Source organism: Blennius ocellaris (genome assembly GCF_963422515.1).
Source record: "Blennius ocellaris genome assembly, chromosome: 23".
Classification (NCBI taxonomy): domain Eukaryota; kingdom Metazoa; phylum Chordata; class Actinopteri; order Blenniiformes; family Blenniidae; genus Blennius; species Blennius ocellaris.
The window spans coordinates 2,219,582-2,239,027 of NC_137672.1; the positions used below are offsets into that span (position 1 = coordinate 2,219,582).

The 19,446-nt window shown below is 44.6% G+C and overlaps 1 protein-coding gene across 2 annotated transcripts in view; it reads right to left on the bottom strand.

Annotated features, from left to right (window-relative positions):
* adam19a (ADAM metallopeptidase domain 19a) overlaps positions 1-19,446 on the bottom strand; it is a 144,707-nt gene that overhangs the window by 44,107 nt on the left and 81,154 nt on the right. For both annotated transcript variants that reach the window (XM_080519111.1, XM_080519110.1), the window contains exons 5-9: positions 12,962-13,038; positions 7,842-8,019; positions 6,375-6,440; positions 5,917-5,988; positions 5,445-5,611 (exon numbers count right to left, since the gene is read on the bottom strand). In XM_080519111.1, the coding sequence (XP_080375237.1) occupies positions 5,445-5,611; positions 5,917-5,988; positions 6,375-6,440; positions 7,842-8,019; positions 12,962-13,038 (560 nt within the window). The remainder of the gene's footprint in view (positions 1-5,444; positions 5,612-5,916; positions 5,989-6,374; positions 6,441-7,841; positions 8,020-12,961; positions 13,039-19,446) is intronic.

Here is a 19,446-nt window from a genome sequence, read left to right on the forward strand (position 1 = left end):
CTAGTTGAAGACCCAGTGGTGACCAGGTGGGACTAGTTGAAGACCCAGTGGGGACCAGGCGAAACTAGTTGAAGACCCAGTGGTGACCAGGTGGGACTAGTTGAAGACCCAGTGGTGACCAGGCGGGACTAGTTGAAGACCCAGTGGTGACCAGGTGGGACTAGTTGAAGACCCAGTGGTGACCAGGCGGGACTAGTTGAAGACCCAGTGGTGACCAGGCGGGACTAGTTGAAGACCCAGTGGTGACCAGGCGGGACTAGTTGAAGACCCAGTGGTGACCAGGTGGGACTAGTTGAAGACCCAGTGGGGACCAGGTGGGACTAGTTGAAGACCCAGTGGTGACCAGGCGGGACTAGTTGAAGACCCAGTGGGGACCAGGTGGGACTAGTTGAAGACCCAGTGGTGACCAGGCGGGACTAGTTGAAGACCCAGTGGTGACCAGGTGGGACTAGTTGAAGACCCAGTGGGGACCAGGTGGGACTAGTTGAAGACCCAGTGGTGACCAGGTGGGACTAGTTGAAGACCCAGTGGGGACCAGGTGGGACTAGTTGAAGACCCAGTGGTGACCAGGTGGGACTAGTTGAAGACCCAGTGGTGACTAGGTGGGACTAGTTGAAGACCCAGTGGTGACCAAGCGGGACTAGTTGAAGACCCAGTGGTGACCAGGTGGGACTAGTTGAAGACCCAGTGGTGACCAGGCGGGACTAGTTGAAGACCCAGTGGGGACCAGGTGGAACTAGTTGAAGACCCAGTGGTGACCAGGTGGGACTAGTTGAAGACCCAGTGGTGACCAGGCGGGACTAGTTGAAGACCCAGTGGTGACCAGGTGGGACTAGTTGAAGACCCAGTGGTGACCAGGCGGGACTAGTTGAAGACCCAGTGGTGACCAGGTGGGACTAGTTGAAGACCCAGTGGTGACCAGGCGGGACTAGTTGAAGACCCAGTGGGGACCAGGTGGGACTAGTTGAAGACCCAGTGGTGACCAGGTGGGACTAGTTGAAGACCCAGTGGGGACCAGGTGGGACTAGTTGAAGACCCAGTGGTGACCAGGTGGGACTAGTTGAAGACCCAGTGGTGACCAGGTGGGACTAGTTGAAGACCCAGTGGTGACCAGGTGGGACTAGTTGAAGACCCAGTGGGGACCAGGTGGGACTAGTTGAAGACCCAGTGGTGACTAGGTGGGACTAGTTGAAGACCCAGTGGGGACCAGGCGGGACTAGTTGAAGACCCAGTGGTGACCAGGCGGGACTAGTTGAAGACCCAGTGGGGACCAGGTGGGACTAGTTGAAGACCCAGTGGTGACCAGGCGGGACTAGTTGAAGACCCAGTGGTGACCAGGCGGGACTAGTTGAAGACCCAGTGGTGACCAGGCGGGACTAGTTGAAGACCCAGTGGGGACCAGGCGGGACTAGTTGAAGACCCAGTGGTGACCAGGCGGGACTAGTTGAAGACCCAGTGGGGACCAGGCGGGACTAGTTGAAGACCCAGTGGTGACCAGGCGGGACTAGTTAAAGACCCAGTGGGGACCAGGTGGGACTAGTTGAAGACCCAGTGGGGACCAGGTGGGACTAGTTGAAGACCCAGTGGTGACCAGGTGGGACTAGTTGAAGACCCAGTGGGGACCAGGTGGGACTAGTTGAAGACCCAGTGGTGACCAGGTGGGACTAGTTGAAGACCCAGTGGTGACCAGGCGGGACTAGTTGAAGACCCAGTGGTGACCAGGTGGGACTAGTTGAAGACCCAGTGGTGACCAGGCGGGACTAGTTGAAGACCCAGTGGTGACCAGGCGGGACTAGTTGAAGACCCAGTGGGGACCAGGTGGGACTAGTTGAAGACCCAGTGGTGACCAGGCGGGACTAGTTGAAGACCCAGTGGTGACCAGGTGGGACTAGTTGAAGACCCAGTGCTGACCAGGTGGGACTAGTTGAAGACCCAGTGGTGACCAGGTGGGACTAGTTGAAGACCCAGTGGTGACCAGGCGGGACTAGTTGAAGACCCAGTGCTGACCAGGTGGGACTAGTTGAAGACCCAGTGGGGACCAGGTGGGACTAGTTGAAGACCCAGTGGGGACCAGGTGGGACTAGTTGAAGACCCAGTGGTGACCAGGTGAGACTAGTTGAAGACCCAGTGGGGACCAGGTGGGACTAGTTGAAGACCCAGTGGTGACCAGGTGGGACTAGTTGAAGACCCAGTGGTGACCAGGTGAGACTAGTTGAAGACCCAGTGGTGACCAGGTGGGACTAGTTGAAGACCCAGTGGGGACCAGGTGGGACTAGTTGAAGACCCAGTGGTGACCAGGTGGGACTAGTTGAAGACCCAGTGGGGACCAGGTGGGACTAGTTGAAGACCCAGTGGGGACCAGGTGGGACTAGTTGAAGACCCAGTGGTGACCAGGTGGGACTAGTTGAAGACCCAGTGGGGACCAGGTGGGACTAGTTGAAGACCCAGTGGTGACCAGGTGGGACTAGTTGAAGACCCAGTGGTGACCAGGTGGGACTAGTTGAAGACCCAGTGGTGACCAGGTGGGACTAGTTGAAGACCCAGTGGGGACCAGGTGGGACTAGTTGAAGACCCAGTGGGGACCAGGTGGGACTAGTTGAAGACCCAGTGGGGACCAGGTGGTACCTGGAGCACGTTGAATGAAGCCATATCCTTAATTTAGCACGTTTTTTAACAGTGACCTTGACCTTAGAACATGACCTTGACCTTTAATGATAGAGTGCCATAAATTAATTCCCCATATCAAATAACCTATAAGTAAGCGTATGTAACTTTTGTATACTGACCTGTCAGTTTCTTCATCTGAACCCCTGCTGGTATCCAGTTTATCATCTCACCTGAACGGAGTGACAACGTCCTGTTTTCTGCTCCGTTCAGGACCATTTTAATCCATATTTTCATTTACTATTACAACAACCTGAGTCCATTCAGGGAACATTTGACAAAGCGCTTTGAAAACGTACTGTAAGTATAAAGTTAATACCCTGTGTATGCACAGTGCTTCAGTACATGTGAAAACAGGACTGCAGAGTGTATCTGCAGGTTTGTTTGCACTGCTGATCCCAGATCAGCGTGTGTTTCCCAGTGTGTTAGAACAGATGCTGCCGGCCACAGTCGTGCCTGCAAACTGAGTTTCATGATGAATTTACCGGGTTCAGGAACGATTTGACATGATGAGAGTTGCAGCAGCTGCAGCTTCGTCTTCATGCTGGTTTTGTCTCTTTGTCTCTTCACAGCCTGATACTTCAGTCCGCCACGTCTGGACTCCATCACAGCTTGCTGTGATTAGTAGTTCTAACTTACTGAGAGCTTCAAGAAGCTTTGATCCAGTCCAACAAGAGTCGACGAGACTTTTCAATATTAACTATTGACCGCTCATTTAATAAGTCATTCTCCTTAATCCCACTTTAGGTAAGGATGGATTACATTAGGCTCTTTCCTGCCTCAGACAGAGAGAAAAGACTTGTTAAGATATTCATCAGGATTTTTTTCAAATACTTTAGAGGGAAGATATACTTCTTTTTTTCTGAAAATTAGTTGAAGTTATGGTTGAACCCATGTGGTAATAAATGATTTGGGGCCTCAGTTCTAAAGCTGCTGAAGCTCTGAACAGGTCCTGGAAGATGGAAGTGGACGTTGGTGACCAGGGCCTCAGTTCTGAAGCCGCTGAAGCTCTGAACAGGTCCTGGAAGACGGAAGTGGACGTTGGTGACCAGGGCCTCAGTTCTGAAGCTGCTGAAGCTCTGAACAGGTCCTGGAAGATGGAAGTGGACGTTGTTGACCAGGGCCTCAGTTCAAAAGCCGCTGAAGCTCTGAACAGGTCCTGGAAGACGGAAGTGGACGTTGGTGACCAGGGCCTCAGTTCTGAAGCTGCTGAAGCTCTGAACAGGTCCTGGAAGATGGAAGTGGACGTTGGTGACCAGGGCCTCAGTTCTAAAGCCGCTGAAGCTCTGAACAGGTCCTGGAAGATGGAAGTGGACGTTGGTGACCAGGGCCTCAGTTCTAAAGCTGCTGAAGCTCTGAACAGGTCCTGGAAGACGGAAGTGGACGTTGGTGACCAGGGCCTCAGTTCTGAAGCCGCTGAAGCTCTGAACAGGTCCTGGAAGATGGAAGTGGACGTTGGTGACCAGGGCCTCAGTTCTAAAGCCGCTGAAGCTCTGAACAGGTCCTGGAAGATGGAAGTGGACGTTGGTGACCAGGGCCTCAGTTCTAAAGCCGCTGAAGCTCTGAACAGGTCCTGGAAGACGGAAGTGGACGTTGGTGACCAGGGCCTCAGTTCTGAAGCCGCTGAAGCTCTGAACAGGTCCTGGAAGATGCGTACGCCACTTCCCAGGCTTGGTGGGAGAACGTTGGTCCTCACGACCACTTAGAACCTTGAGCAGCACATTGTGGAGACGAGGAACCTGGTGGTGCTGATGGAGAGGTGGAGGACTGAACCATTTAATATCTTCAAATGAAGACTTATAGATCCACGTGATCAGAAGCAGCCGAGCTGCAGTGCTATAGATGTTTGTATAGTAGAACTTTACTGCTGAATCAGCAGCTCTATGTTCACATGTCAAACCTTCACCTTCAATCTCGTAAAGCTGCAGGGTGGAGGCTCTGCACCACCCTGTGCTCTGCACCACCCTGTGCTCTGCAGCTGCAGACAGACGACCTCCTCCATCACCTCCTCCTCCACCCTCCTCTTCCTCCTCCACCTTATCCTCCTCCTCCACCCTCCTCTTCCTCATCCTCCTACATGATGTCACTCTCCTCATGATGTCACTCTCCTCCATGATGTCACTCTCCTCCATGATGTCACTCTCCTCCATGATGTCACTCTCCCCTATGATGTCACTCTCCTCGTGATGTCACTCTCCTCCATGATGTCACTGTCCTCATGATGTCACTCCCCTCATGATGTCACCCTCCTCTGACCTCCACCTTCACATCAGATCCTCCTCCACCTCCACAGTCACTGATCTCTGACTATCACAGTATTTCCAGTGGTAATATAAATGTTTTTTTTCTTTTACCAGTGATTCCACTACTGTGACACTAAATAATATTTTCTCCTGACCTCCACCTCCTCCGTCACTATTTCTCTCTCCGTAAAATCCCTTATTTTTGTCTTTTCGGCGATCAGCTGATTGAGATGTAAAAATATTGACGAGGCTCTTTACATTGACCATATATGGCAGAAAGTGGGCGTGTTGATGGCGGGAGGTGAACCGTCAACCTTCCAGATGGATGGTGATTCATAAAAGGAAAGTGTGTGCAGATGTGTGTATGCACAGTTTTATTAATCAGAACTATTTGGGGGGTGCACGCCATTTTCTGCTTTTCTAGCATTTCTAGCAGGAATCACCAGAGTTCAGCTCGACATCCAGCATCATAATCTGAACAGTTCCAGTAGGAATCCTACACCAGGTTTTAGAAATGAGGCTCCAGGTGTTTCTTACGTGAGCAGCTGAGCGTTGTCGTGTTTCTTGCGGGATTTCAGCTTCTGTCTCCACTGAAGGAAGGACCACAGGGTGGCGTTTGGCTCCTCGCTGATGATGCACTGGTCTCTGTCTGTCCACACCTCCAGACCAATCAGAGGCACGCGGATGTTCAGAGCCCTGTAGAACTACACACACGCACACACACATACACACACGCACGCGCACGCACGCACGCACGCACACACACACACACACACACCTGGTCACACAAGGCAATTCTGTCCAAATGTCTCCCAAAAGACAGCTTTGATTCAGTTTTCCATCGTAGAGCAGGTGTTGTGATTTTCTACTTCACAAATGTAAAATGACAACAACAGGTGTAGAACGGATGGAGAAGTTAGAGAAGAGTGCAGGAAGCTGCATCAGCAGGTTAAACGGTGTTTGTTCTCCTGAAGACTGACTCTCAGCACCGTGAGACTATCAGCCTCACCTTGTCCACATAATTGGCAATCTCCATTATCCGTGTCTTGGTCTTTTCATAGTCCCGATTCTGCCGTTTGAACTGCAAATGATTGAAAATAAGACAAAGTAGTAAAGCAGAAGACACCAGAGCTCAGCTCGATATCCATCATCACAACTTCAACAGCTTTTCAACAGGCAATGTTCTTATGGTGGAAATGTATCATGGAGGGCCAAGAGTGGTAGTATTATTTAGTGACATATCATTATGGTCCACACACACACACACACACGCATGCACACACACGCACGCATGCACACACACACAGGTGTTGATCAGGCTGAGACAGAAACGTCTGATCAAGCTGCTTCCCCTTCTGGGAGATAATTGTTATTTAGATATTTAGATAAATCTATTTATAAGTCCATTAGTGGCTCAGTGACGTAAATGTTCAGGCTGAGTGGAAAACGTGCTGCAGAACGTCTCACCAGCGTGTTGTCAGCTACGACGTACAGCTCCAGGTACTTGGTGGTACCCATGTTACTCCTTTTAACCTGAGGACACAAAGAAAGTCATCAGTGTTCGTGGACAAGGAACAGGCTGCTTTTGATACCTTGATCTTTGGTAGAATTTGCTCTTGTTTAAGAAAGCTTGTGGCTTTAGCTTTGTATTGATGGCTCTACCAGCGACAGATGTCATTCTTTTTAATAGCATCTATTCTATTTACCTATACACTCTGTACTTTTATATTTGGACGTACAACCTTTCAGCTTTCTCAACAAACCTAGTTTTTTGTGTGGTTGCTATGGCGTTGCTATGCACATTATTAACGACGAACCAGAAGGAAGCTGATGTCGGGCAGAAGCCAGAGACGACACGTGCGACAGGTGGAGGGAGAAGCAGCAGAAGAGATGCAGACAAATCAGTTTACTGAAATCAACAACATACGATGTAAAAACTGTAGAATAATTGAAAAATGTCAATAAAAAGAGTTGGACTAAAACTGTAGAATAGCTTGTGGGGTACCCCAAGGATCGGTCCTTGAACCATGACTGTTTCTACTCTATGTGAATGATATTGTGTCTGCTTCTCATTTACTAAAATGTATTTTGTTTGCTGATGATACCACTTTGTTTAACTCTGGAGAAAATATAAACCAGGTTCTACAAATGGTCGAGAATGAATTTCAGGAAATTATGAAATGGTTTAATGCAAACAGACTATCTTTAAATATTAGTAAGATTAGTTGTAAAAAGAAAGACATCGATGCAACATTATTTATACAAGGATTAGAAATCAAAAGGACACATGATACTAAGTTTTTAGGTGTTATGATTGATGAACAGTTGACATGGAATCTCTTGATAAAAGAGCTTTGTTTCTATTGTAGAACTCACTAATTGTTCCATAAATGACTGATTGCATTAAAGTTTGGGGAAGTGCTTGTAAAACTTACATCGATCCAATTTCACTTTTACAGAAACGCTCCATTTGAGTCATCAATGGAAGTGGATACAGGGCCCATACAAATCCAATATTTATACTACGAGAAACATTAAAATTTAATGAACTGGTAGAATATAATCTCCTCTAAACTATGTACAAAGCTCACCAAGAAAAAATATTACCAAACAACTTGCAAAACAGATTGAAAAAGAGAGAAAGTAGATATGAATTAAGGGGAATGATATTTTTTAGAGTTTAGAAGGAAACCAAAGTAAGTCGATGGAGAAATCTTCATTGTCAAACTAAAACTACTAATTCCAGTATTTGTTTCAGAAAAGTCTAAAAGTGTTACTGCTGAGAAGATATGAGAGTGCTGTGTAGTAGTGACCTTTGTATTACGATTGTGTTAAATGTGTGTAAAACAGCTGGGTTGAACTTGAATACTACTTGAATAGAACTGTCAATGACTTTGTAGACAGGTATCAACCTCTAGTGAAGAACAGACTGACCCTGGAGTGAAGGGAGGTGAAGGTGGAGAGGTGGCTGGTCTGGGAGCTGTGATGGTCGTGACCACAGGTTCCTCTGAGTGACAGCTCCTCTGTGTTCATCAGAGAGTGACGGAGAGGATCCACACCTTCAGCCGGTTCCAGGTAGAAGGAGTCACTGGAGTTTAAGGATATCAGACCCCTGAGAGGACACAGGGAAGCACAAACAGGTGGAGAGGTCGAAGGTCAAATGGCGAAGGAAAGCACAGCATTATGTGCAAAACACAACAACATAGTTCATTTGCATTAAAACCTGATATTATGTTTGATACAGGCATTTGAAATGTGTTCCACACCAGAGGCTCATTTACAAAGATGCGTGGATTTTCCTCATGAACGACGGCTTAATGCTCAAATCCAGAAAACACAAAAAACCCGGTGCAAGAATCTGTGTCGGCATGAATCCAAGCACATTCCCTTTATACGTCCAGTGATCGTGGGGTTGAAGGGTTAGGGTTAGGGCTATGCTGGAGTCGCTGCCTCCTCCAAGTCTTCTCCCAATTTAAATATGAAAAATCCCATTTAGTCACTGAGATTCCTTCACTGCACGATCAGACAATCTGAAGCGAACAGTGAGTCGGACGGGGAAAAGAACTTCAGAGAAACATTATCGGAGATGCTTCTCCTCATGGTATTAATTCACTTCTGTGCTTGTGGGGGAGAAACATCCTCCTGCACCTCATGGCAGTGGAGTGATGAGCACACCTGACAGTGTGCAGTGGTAGGAATTACGAAAAAAATTATTATTAATATTAGGACCACTAAACAAATAAATGTACTCAATGATCAATGTATGTACTATTCATCAATTAGACAATTATTTTTGACCAATTAGCATCTTAATTTCTGGACAAACTGACCTACATGAAGGGATCATCATTGTGCAACTTTTGGAATCAGTTCTCTATGATATTTGCATTTACGGGAACATTTCTTCTGTTTCCACAGCAACGAGCGGTTCCGATAATCCTCCAGTGTTTGGTTGTATATCTGACAGTGTGTGTGACGCTGCTCCAGACCTGGGCATGTTTCCGCTGCTGCAAAGTTTTGGTACATTCACCAGTGGACCAATCTGTTGTCAAGGAGATCAGTGTAATGATGGAACGATACCAACCACAACCACCACTGCCCCAACCACAACCATTACTGCTCCAACTACAACTGCTCCAACTACAACCATTACTGCTCCAACTACAACCATTACTGCTCCAACTACAACTGCTCCAACTACAACCATTACTGCTCCAACTACAACCACGACATCTCCAACTACAACCACTACCACCCCAACCACAACCCCTACCGTCTCAACTACAACCATCACTATCCCAACTACAACCACTACTTCCTCAACAACAACCACTCTTGGCGGAATCACAACCGGCAATGCCCCAATCACAACCACTACTGCCCCACCTCCATCTCTTCAGTGTCTGAGTTGCTCTAATGCCGACTGTTCATCAACAACCCCAGTGACGTGCTCCTCAGAGACCATGTGCATCACAGCCACCATTCAAGGTAGACTTTTCTTCATCTCTAGAATTCCTCAATGAAATACATGTGCGACAATGTTCTGGCAGATTCTCACCGACTACAACTTCCCCATTCTCCACCCTGTAGAGACGACAATTACACCTCAATCAACAACAGATAGAATCTTCAGAGGCTGTGCAACATCCTCCGTTTGTCCAAACACAGGAGAGCAGATATTTTCAGTGGATTCAGGCTCTTCAAGTGTTCTGGCAGCTGCCACATGTTGTGACTCTAATGACTGTAACGGAGAAGATCCTCCTGGTGAGAACTAATAAAGTTTAATCTGTTTGATCACATGACCTCGGGGCACCACTGTTTAAACAGTTGTTCAATTGTCCTCTCATTTTCTAATAAAACTCATTATTCTTTCATGTTACAGCACTGCCTTCTCAGACAAACAATGATGGACAGTGTTTCGCTTGTTTGTTTGGTGACACTTGTTCAAATGTAGCGCTATGTCAAGGAACTGAAGACAATTTTGGTTCATTACATTTGAGCATCACATATGATCTGTAGACTAATCGCATGAGGACGTTTCCTTACAAATTCATCATGTGATGGAGCTTTTATAGCGATGTGTGTGCAGTTGATCGCTCCGATTACATAAAAAAAACCGCTCTTGCTGCAGATTCTGCTTTTATGTTGGCGGGTTCATCACCAGCATATCACAATTATTTCTTTACAGCATCACCACTAAGTGTCGCCCAAGCATCAACAGCTGTGCATTAACTTAATGAACATTTCCATGTTCATTTCACTCCCCATACATGTGAACCTTGCTCTGAAACAGAACGTAGGCCACGTGTTTCTGCGTTTGTACACGAAGCTCCCGGTGGATGGAAACACTTCCGTTCCTTTCTGTCTGAAGGAGGACAGGAGCAGAGGAACATCAACAGGCCGTTAGACATAATGAATGAAACGATTTCCATGGTTGCTTTGCGGTGATGAGGTCATTTCAGCAGCTTGATGTTTCGTGGAAAATCATTCAAAGAAAATTCAAGACTAAATGTGTTTTTTATGGGGTTTTTTTTAAGACAAACTGTGAACCATTACACATAAATGTTGCAATAATGATACAAATCAAAACTCATACATGCAAAAAAAGTTTCTTTGTTTAATGTGTCAGAAAGTTAAAACCAAAAAAAGTTACAAGATAAAGTTTTAGTTTCTGGGAGTTTGATAGCTTCCATTTTCCAAAGATTAAGCGTTTTGTATATTAAGAGTCTCTCAGCTCTTATATACAGTTTATAGTGTTAGTATCAGTAGAAACACTGTGTAAAAATCCTCATCACACACCATTACTTTACTTACTCTATTAATTCATTTGAGTGGGACAGTGTGTATTAATGAACATCCAGTGTTGCAACGATACCAGAGTTCATATAGAGCTCATTTCCATCTGTCGTCCCAGGAGGTCAAACCAAACCACCAAACACAATCATACACAGTGAAAATTCTACATGTAAAACAAAGCGCACACTAATAAGCACATCACATTAAAATGCGAATATGACATAACACACAGGGAGACGTACTACATTACCAAACAGACAGTACAGAATTAAACAGAACATGACTAAAGTGCTAAATTGGGCTGCCTTAAAGGTATAGTAGAGGATTTTCTTCTTCCGGGTGGATCATCAAAATAACTGGTCCTCCCAACTGTCAATCATTCTGGTGATGAATGACGTAAGCCCGTCGTACGTGCTCGTCCCTGCAGCTCACTCCACACGGTTCTCATCAAGCCGGTGGACCCGACGCATTATTCTCGGACATTTTTACACAGTTTCACCCCCTCTGGTGCAAATCTTCTTGTAAAGTGAGCTTATGTGAGCGATGCCGACTTGTGACTTGTAAACAGAGCGTGCAGGAGGAGAACTGGGCTCGTCACGTCTCTCGCACGCGTTTTAGTAGGCGTTCCGTCTCGGGAGCAGGTACAGCGCTGCGCATGCGCACTTTTTTCAAACGGTGGAGAGGGCGGTTCTTTCCTAAAATTCCTGAAAATCCTCCTGTATACCTTTAACATATATTCCAATATTACCAAACACTCAGTCACACTGACCTGCTGATGATAGAAAGATGAAAATAAAACGATTCATGTCCCTGTGGACTAAAATCCCCTCCCAGTTTTGACAATATTGCTGATTGAGGAGGAATATTATGATGAGTTGTCTCTTAATGGACGTACAGTATGTAGTGCTTCCTCTAACTGCCCCTGGAGTTCCAACCAGAACAACCCTTGAGTGAAAGAACCTTCTGTGCAAACCTCAGAACCTGCACCCCCCCCCTCCACCACTGTGGATCCAGTCCAGGTGTCAACATTCTTTTTTTAATGGGGGCGGGGCCTGACTGTTCAGCACTCTGCACACCAGGCAATTGGTTTCAAAACATTTTAGATTTTCAATCTTTGAAAGATTGAATGTTCCTATCAAGGCTCATACGTGGAGAGACCGAGGCGTCCCATCAAATACCTTGATCCTCTTTTTATACAGCTGTCCTACTGGCTGAAGCGCCGTGACTCCAGCAGAGGACTGACTGCAGTGCGCTCCTCTGGAAACACTGTGGCACTAACGTCACAGGGGTTTTGTCTAATGCTCATTTCAGTTTGTCTATAAAAAGGCAGTTTGTCGTCTCTGTAGACTGATTTGGCCGGAAACCAAACTGTCTCTGCAGTGGAGAGAATTCTTTTTTCAAGATGCTTCATTAATCGATTCGCCACCCACTTCTCTGAGACTTTGACACAATGGGTCAGAAGCTTATTGGCCGATAATTTGAACCCCGTGTTTTACAACCTGACTTAAAAACGGGTGTTATGTTGGCCTGCTGCCAAGAGGACGGAGCTGCTGATTGATTGAGGGACTGATTGACCAAGTGCGTTAATCAAGTGAGTAAAGTTTAAAAAGTTGGCGTCCATACCATGCACGTCCCTGGCTTTGGAGTTTTTAAGTGCAGAGATCATTTTGGTATCTCAGCCGTTGATATGTTTTGTAGCTGAAAGATGACTGAATGAGGTAGAATAGAGGACGGAGGAACATCAGACTTGCTGTCCACATAATGATTATTGAAGGTATTTGTGAATGTCAAAGGATGACTGATCAATTCACCGGTGATTTCTACTTCAGGAGGTACCAGCTCAGATGGAGGACAATAAATGAGCATCAAGAGGAAGCAGAGTCATACGTTTACGTTCAGCATGTTCAGCAGGACTGAGAGAAACGTGTCCTTCAGCTTCTTCCAGACAGTGCAGACACATGTTCAGTCCATCATCACCACAGCACTAAGTCGCCAAGTGGATTTGTTCTGTACCATTAAAAAAGAACAGCTAATACTGCGATGGACTTCCACCAACAACAACCTTCCTCTCTCCAGAGAATGACGTTATTCTCATTAGGTCTATATTCACCATCATCACGGCTGCCGCATCACACAAGTACAATCACACTGAAATGACAGCGCGGCAGTTTATTCCTCATGAAAACTCAGCATGTGGTTGTGTTAATGTGCTTTGAGAAGTCATTGTGTGTTTGGTTTGAAGTGTTGAGGAGCTGTACCTGATTCCTGAGCAGGTGCTGAGAGCGACCCAGGACTGTGGATGTCCTCTCACATGGCCCTGGTAGAAGCAGTGGTCCTGACAGGAGAAACACGTCATGTTTCATTTACAGCTTTACACAGCGAGCAATTATCATTCTTATGCAGACGCCAGAGGAACCGTTGATCAGACACCCCCACTTGCCCCACCCGGGGCATCTGAACAATAACCGCAGCAGATCAATAAAAGCAGAGCAGAGCTTCTGACCGGTCAGTCGGTCATCAGGTGGAGATTCCTGGCTCGTCAATTACAGCAAAGGAAGGCAAACCAAACTATCTCAGAAATTAAAAGTGGTCAGGGCTTAAAGTAGGGGGGGTGGATAAAATTAGAATTTGCATGTAACAGGTTTAAATTGACCTTATTTATATACAAATCACATATATAATATCATTTTTTGATTTTCAGGTTGCTACTGCCTGCTACTGGCCATATAAGGAAAACCGCGTTTTGGGCGAATTTCTCGAATTTTGCCACTTTTGACAAGTTTTGTGATTTAATGGCTCAACAGTAACGTATCATATATTACATTCACACATTTGTCATGCTACTCAATGTTTTATTTGTTTATTTTAGGTAGTCTGAGACAAGATGGCTGCCAGTAGTACCTCCACTATTGGTATTGTTACGAAGAGAACAATGCTAACACCAGAACAATTTGGCAACAACCTCAAGATAGTTTTGGGGAAAACAACTGACAGATCCACTGTTACCTTGACAGAATTCCGTGCCGCGATGGAAAGACTGTCTGCTCAGCCATTATAATCATTAATAATGTGCATGCTATTGATTTTTTTTTGGTGTGTTCTAGTATAAACCATACCTTTTAGTTCATAAATAAACAAAATAAAACAAGTAATCACTATATTTGTACACAATGTTGAGACAGAGTCATTGTCCATTATCATATAGAGCTGAAAAAAGCGTGCAAAAGTGTGATATACGCAGTACATCAAAACATGCCAGTAGCAGGCAGTAGCAGAACCAAAATTGAAAATGCAGGTTACTTGTGTGTTTTATATATAAATAAGGTCAAAATAAACCTGTTACACGAAGGTTTTGGGAAAAAAGGTCATTTATCCACCCCCCCCTACTTAAAGATTATTGACAATCTAGAAATATTGCAGACACTGTATAGATCTTCTAATTCTGATAGAAACTCAGACCTGGACCAAACAGGATGGATCAAAAACAGACACTCTTTTTTCCAACATTAGACGTTTGCTGGATGTAATTCATAGCCGGTCTTCAAGTGATTCTCAATAAATAAAAATCTTACTTGATGCAGAAAAGGCATTTGATTGTGTGAAGTGGGACTTTCTCTTATGCACCATCCAAACCTTCAGATTCAGATCTAAATGTATATCATGGACTAAAGTACTTCATTCGACCCCTCTGGCTCCTGTTGGTTCAAACAATAATCTCCGGCCTTTGGTTGAGCTTCAAGGAGGAACAAGACAGGGTTCTCCTCTGAACCATTGGCTGCTGCTCTGAGGTAACTGACCTCACAGGGTTTAGAACACAAAGTTCCACTTTTCACATCAAACCCCTCCCATCCTTCCAAAACTACCAGATTTACTTCAGGAATTTGGATAAATATCGGCTTATAAAGTGAATTTTCAAAAGAGTGAACTAACGGCAATTGGAGACTTTTCAGGTCCACAAAAACGTTCATATTTAGGAATCTGGATTACATGCAACCACGAGGAACTGTATGACGCGATCCTACCTTCATTCTCCCAAACAAAACACGATTTAAAAAAATGGAATAGTCAGAATTCTTTCTTTATTTGGAACAAAAATCGAATTAAACGATGTATACTTCAGTGGTCTGGTAAAACAGGTGGCCAGATGTTTTATTCTATTACTGGGCCGAAAATAATCCAACAACATTGTTTTGGAAGGAGAATGATCCTCATGCATCGTGAGTCGCTGTTGAAAGAGTTTCACTAATGTCCCTGCCGTCCTGGACCTCCTCCGTCACAGACCTCCTCCACCTTCACCTCAAACCCGTCGTTCACTGCTCGTGTAGAGCTCCTCCACACAAACACTGCATGTTTCCTCCATCATATACATGGAAAACCACGGAAAACCATGGAAAACATGGAATTCCATCAATGTATGATCTCTATTGTGACGATGTCTTTGGCACTTTTGGAACAGCTGGTACAGAAATTCCTTCTGCCCAGGTCTCACTTTTAGAGACAAATCTGACTGCGTGCCCTCGATTCCTCCTCCATCCCTTTTGGAGTCAATTGTTAAATATCAACAAATACAAAGAGGCATTAGAGGCGCCATCTTTGAGCTATTGGACACAAGCTAACAGCACTGGAGTCCCTAAAGACTAAAGGAAGGGGAACAGAGAATCCAGAGAATCCTCTGTTTGCCTCAGACATTCGGTGGTTCAGTTCTAAATGGTGCACCGCCTTCATTTAAAGCAAGACTGAGCAAGATACAAGCTGACCTTGACCCCACATGTGACTGACGCCAACCGGAACCAGCCACCCTGATGCACAAGTTGTGGACGAGTCCAGAGTGGAACAGCTTCTGGGAATCAAGTCTGGTCAGAAACATGTCCTGCTCCAGTAAAACCTTGTCCACTGAGTTCCATATGTGGAGCGACAGCAAGGACGGAGCATTTAGAGGTGTGAAGGACTGGACCCATGGTTTCTGTCCCTCCTGGCCAGCAGAGTGGAAAGATCCACTTCCACCCACGGATGGAGGTGGGGTCAAAGGTCACACATTATATATAACAAGAGAAGATTTGCTAAAAGCACAAGAACATCAATACAAACATTCTATGATGCCTGGAAACCTTTCTTGACTTATTGGTAAAGTGTGAACCCAGACGACATCTCTAATGTAGTTGAATTTTATGATTCAATTTTTAAAAATTATTTATTTATTTATTTACATTTTATTTGATTCTTATTTAGTTCTATTTATTTTTATTTTGTTTATCTCATGTATATATATATATATGTATATATATATATATGTGTGTGTGTATTTATATATATGTATACACATATATGTAGTCGTGTTTACATTTATTTGTATATTTTGTTTATCTGTCTGCTTATCTATTTTGCTTGTCTTAAGTATTTAAGTTGGCATTTCGGAGCTGTCTGGCCTCTGTGTTTATGTTTGTGTTTATGTTTATGTTTGTGTTTGTGTCTGTGTCTGTGTCTGTGTCTGTGTCTGTGTCTGTGTCTGTGTCTGTGCTTGTGCTTGTGTTTGTGCTTGTGTTTGTGTTTGTGTTTGTGCTTGTGTTTGTGTTTGTGTTTGTGTCTGTGTCTGTGTCTGTGTCTGTGTCTGTGCTTGTGCTTGTGTTTGTGCTTGTGTTTGTGTTTGTGTTTGTGCTTGTGTTTGTGTTTGTGTTTGTGTTTGTGTCTGTGTCTGTGTCTGTGTCTGTGTCTGTGTCTGTGTCTGTGCTTGTGTTTGTGTTTGTGTTTGTGTTTGTGTCTGTGTCTGTGTCTGTGTCTGTGCTTGTGCTTGTGTTTGTGTTTGTGCTTGTGTTTGTGCTTGTGTTTGTGTTTGTGTTTGTGCTTGTGTTTGTGTTTGTGTCTGTGTCTGTGTCTGTGTCTGTGTCTGTGTCTGTGTCTGTGTCTGTGCTTGTGCTTGTGTTTGTGCTTGTGCTTGTGTTTGTGTTTGTGTTTGTGTTTGTGTCTGTGTCTGTGTCTGTGTCTGTGCTTGTGTTTGTGTTTGTGTTTGTGTTTGTGTTTGTGTTTGTGTCTGTGTCTGTGTCTGTGTCTGTGTCTGTGTCTGTGCTTGTGCTTGTGTCTGTGTCTGTGTCTGTGTCTGTGTCTGTGCCTGTGCCTGTGTTTGTGTTTGTGTCTGTGTCTGTGTCTGTGTCTGTGTCTGTGTCTGTGCTTGTGTTTGTGTTTGTGTCTGTGTCTGTGTCTGTGCTTGTGCTTGTGTTTGTGTTTGTGTTTGTGCTTGTGTTTGTGCTTGTGTTTGTGTTTGTGTTTGTGTTTGTGTCTGTGTCTGTGTCTGTGTCTGTGTCTGTGTCTGTGTCTGTGCTTGTGTTTGTGTTTGTGTTTGTGTTTGTGTCTGTGTCTGTGTCTGTGTCTGTGCTTGTGCTTGTGTTTGTGTTTGTGCTTGTGTTTGTGCTTGTGTTTGTGTTTGTGTTTGTGCTTGTGTTTGTGTTTGTGTTTGTGTCTGTGCTTGTGCTTGTGCTTGTGTTTGTGTTTGTGCTTGTGTTTGTGTTTGTGTTTGTGCTTGTGTTTGTGTTTGTGTTTGTGTTTGTGTCTGTGTCTGTGTCTGTGCTTGTGCTTGTGCTTGTGCTTGTGTTTGTGTTTGTGTTTGTGTTTGTGCTTGTGTTTGTGTTTGTGTTTGTGCTTGTGTTTGTGTTTGTGTTTGTGTTTGTGTTTGTTTGTGCTTGTGCTTGTGCTTGTGTTTGTGTTTGTGTTTGTGTTTGTGTTTGTGTTTGTGCTTGTGTTTGTGCTTGTGTTTGTGTTTGTGCTTGTGCTTGTGTTTGTGTTTGTGCTTGTGTTTGTGTTTGTGTTTGTGTTTGTTTGTGCTTGTGCTTGTGTTTGTGTTTGTGTTTGTGCTTGTGTTTGTGTTTGTGTTTGTGCTTGTGTTTGTGTTTGTGTTTGTGCTTGTGCTTGTGTTTGTGTTTGTGCTTGTGTTTGTGTTTGTGTTTGTGTTTGTGTCTGTGCTTGTGCTTGTGTTTGTGCTTGTGTTTGTGTTTGTGCTTGTGCTTGTGTTTGTGTTTGTGCTTGTGTTTGTGCTTGTGTTTGTGTTTGTGTCTGTGCTTGTGCTTGTGTTTGTGCTTGTGTTTGTGTTTGTGCTTGTGCTTGTGTTTGTGTTTGTGCTTGTGTTTGTGTTTGTGTTTGTGTTTGTTTGTGCTTGTGCTTGTGTTTGTGTTTGTGTTTGTGCTTGTGTTTGTGTTTGTGTTTGTGCTTGTGTTTGTGTTTGTGTTTGTGCTTGTGCTTGTGTTTGTGTTTGTGCTTGTGCTTGTGTTTGTGCTTGTGTTTGTGTTTGTGCTTGTGTTTGTGTTTGTGTTTGTGCTTGTGTTTGTGTTTGTGTTTGTGTCTGTGTCTGTGTCTGTGCTTGTGCTTGTGTTTGTGCTTGTGTTTGTGTTTGTGTTTGTGCTTGTGTTTGTGTTTGTGTTTGTGTTTGTGTTTGTGCTTGTGTTTGTGTTTGTGTTTGCTTGTGTTTGTGTTTGTGCTTGTGTTTGTGTTTGTGTTTGTGCTTGTGCTTGTGTTTGTGTTTGTGTTTGTTTGTGCTTGTGCTTGTGTTTGTGTTTGTGCTTGTGTTTGTGTTTGTGTTTGTGCTTGTGTTTGTGTTTGTGCTTGTGTTTGTGTTTGTGCTTGTGTTTGTGTTTGTGTTTGTGCTTGTGTTTGTGTTTGTGTTTGTGTTTGTTTGTGCTTGTGCTTGTGCTTGTGTTTGTGTTTGTGCTTGTGTTTGTGTTTGTGTTTGTGCTTGTGTTTGTGTTTGTGTTTGTGCTTGTGCTTGTGCTTGTGTTTGTGCTTGTGTTTGTGTTTGTGCTTGTGTTTGTGTTTGTGCTTGTGTTTGTGTTTGTGTTTGTGTTTGTGCTTGTGTTTGTGTTTGTGTTTGTGTTTGTGTCTGTGTCTGTGTCTGTGCTTGTGCTTGTGTTTGTGCTTGTGTTTGTGTTTGTGCTTGTGTTTGTGTTTGTGTTTGTGTTTGTGTTTGTGTTTGTGCTTGTGTTTGTGTTTGTGTTTGTGTTTGTGTTTGTTTGTGCTTGTGTTTGTGTTTGTGTTTGTTTGTGCTTGTGCTTGTGTTTGTGTTTGTGCTTGTGCTTGTGTTTGTGCTTGTGCTTGTGTTTGTGTTTGTGCTTGTGTTTGTGTTTGTGTTTGTGTTTGTGTCTGTGTCTGTGTCTGTGTCTGTGTCTGTGCTTGTGTTTGTGTTTGTGTTTGTGTTTGTGTTTGTGTCTGTGTCTGTGTCTGTGTCTGTGTCTGTGTCTGTGTCTGTGCTTGTGCTTGTGTCTGTGTCTGTGTCTGTGTCTGTGTCTGTGCCTGTGTTTGTGTTTGTGTTTGTGTCTGTGTCTGTGTCTGTGTCTGTGTCTGTGTCTGTGCCTGTGTTTGTGTTTGTGTCTGTGTCTGTGTCTGTGTCTGTGCTTGTGCTTGTGTTTGTGTTTGTGTTTGTGTTTGTGCTTGTGTTTGTGTTTGTGTCTGTGTCTGTGTCTGTGTCTGTGTCTGTGTCTGTGTCTGTGTCTGTGCTTGTGTTTGTGTTTGTGTTTGTGTCTGTGTCTGTGTCTGTGCTTGTGCTTGTGTTTGTGTTTGTGCTTGTGTTTGTGTTTGTGTTTGTGCTTGTGTTTGTGTTTGTGTCTGTGCTTGTGCTTGTGCTTGTGTTTGTGTTTGTGCTTGTGTTTGTGTTTGTGTTTGTGCTTGTGTTTGTGTTTGTGTTTGTGTTTGTGTCTGTGTCTGTGTCTGTGCTTGTGCTTGTGTTTGTGCTTGTGTTTGTGTTTGTGTTTGTGTTTGTGCT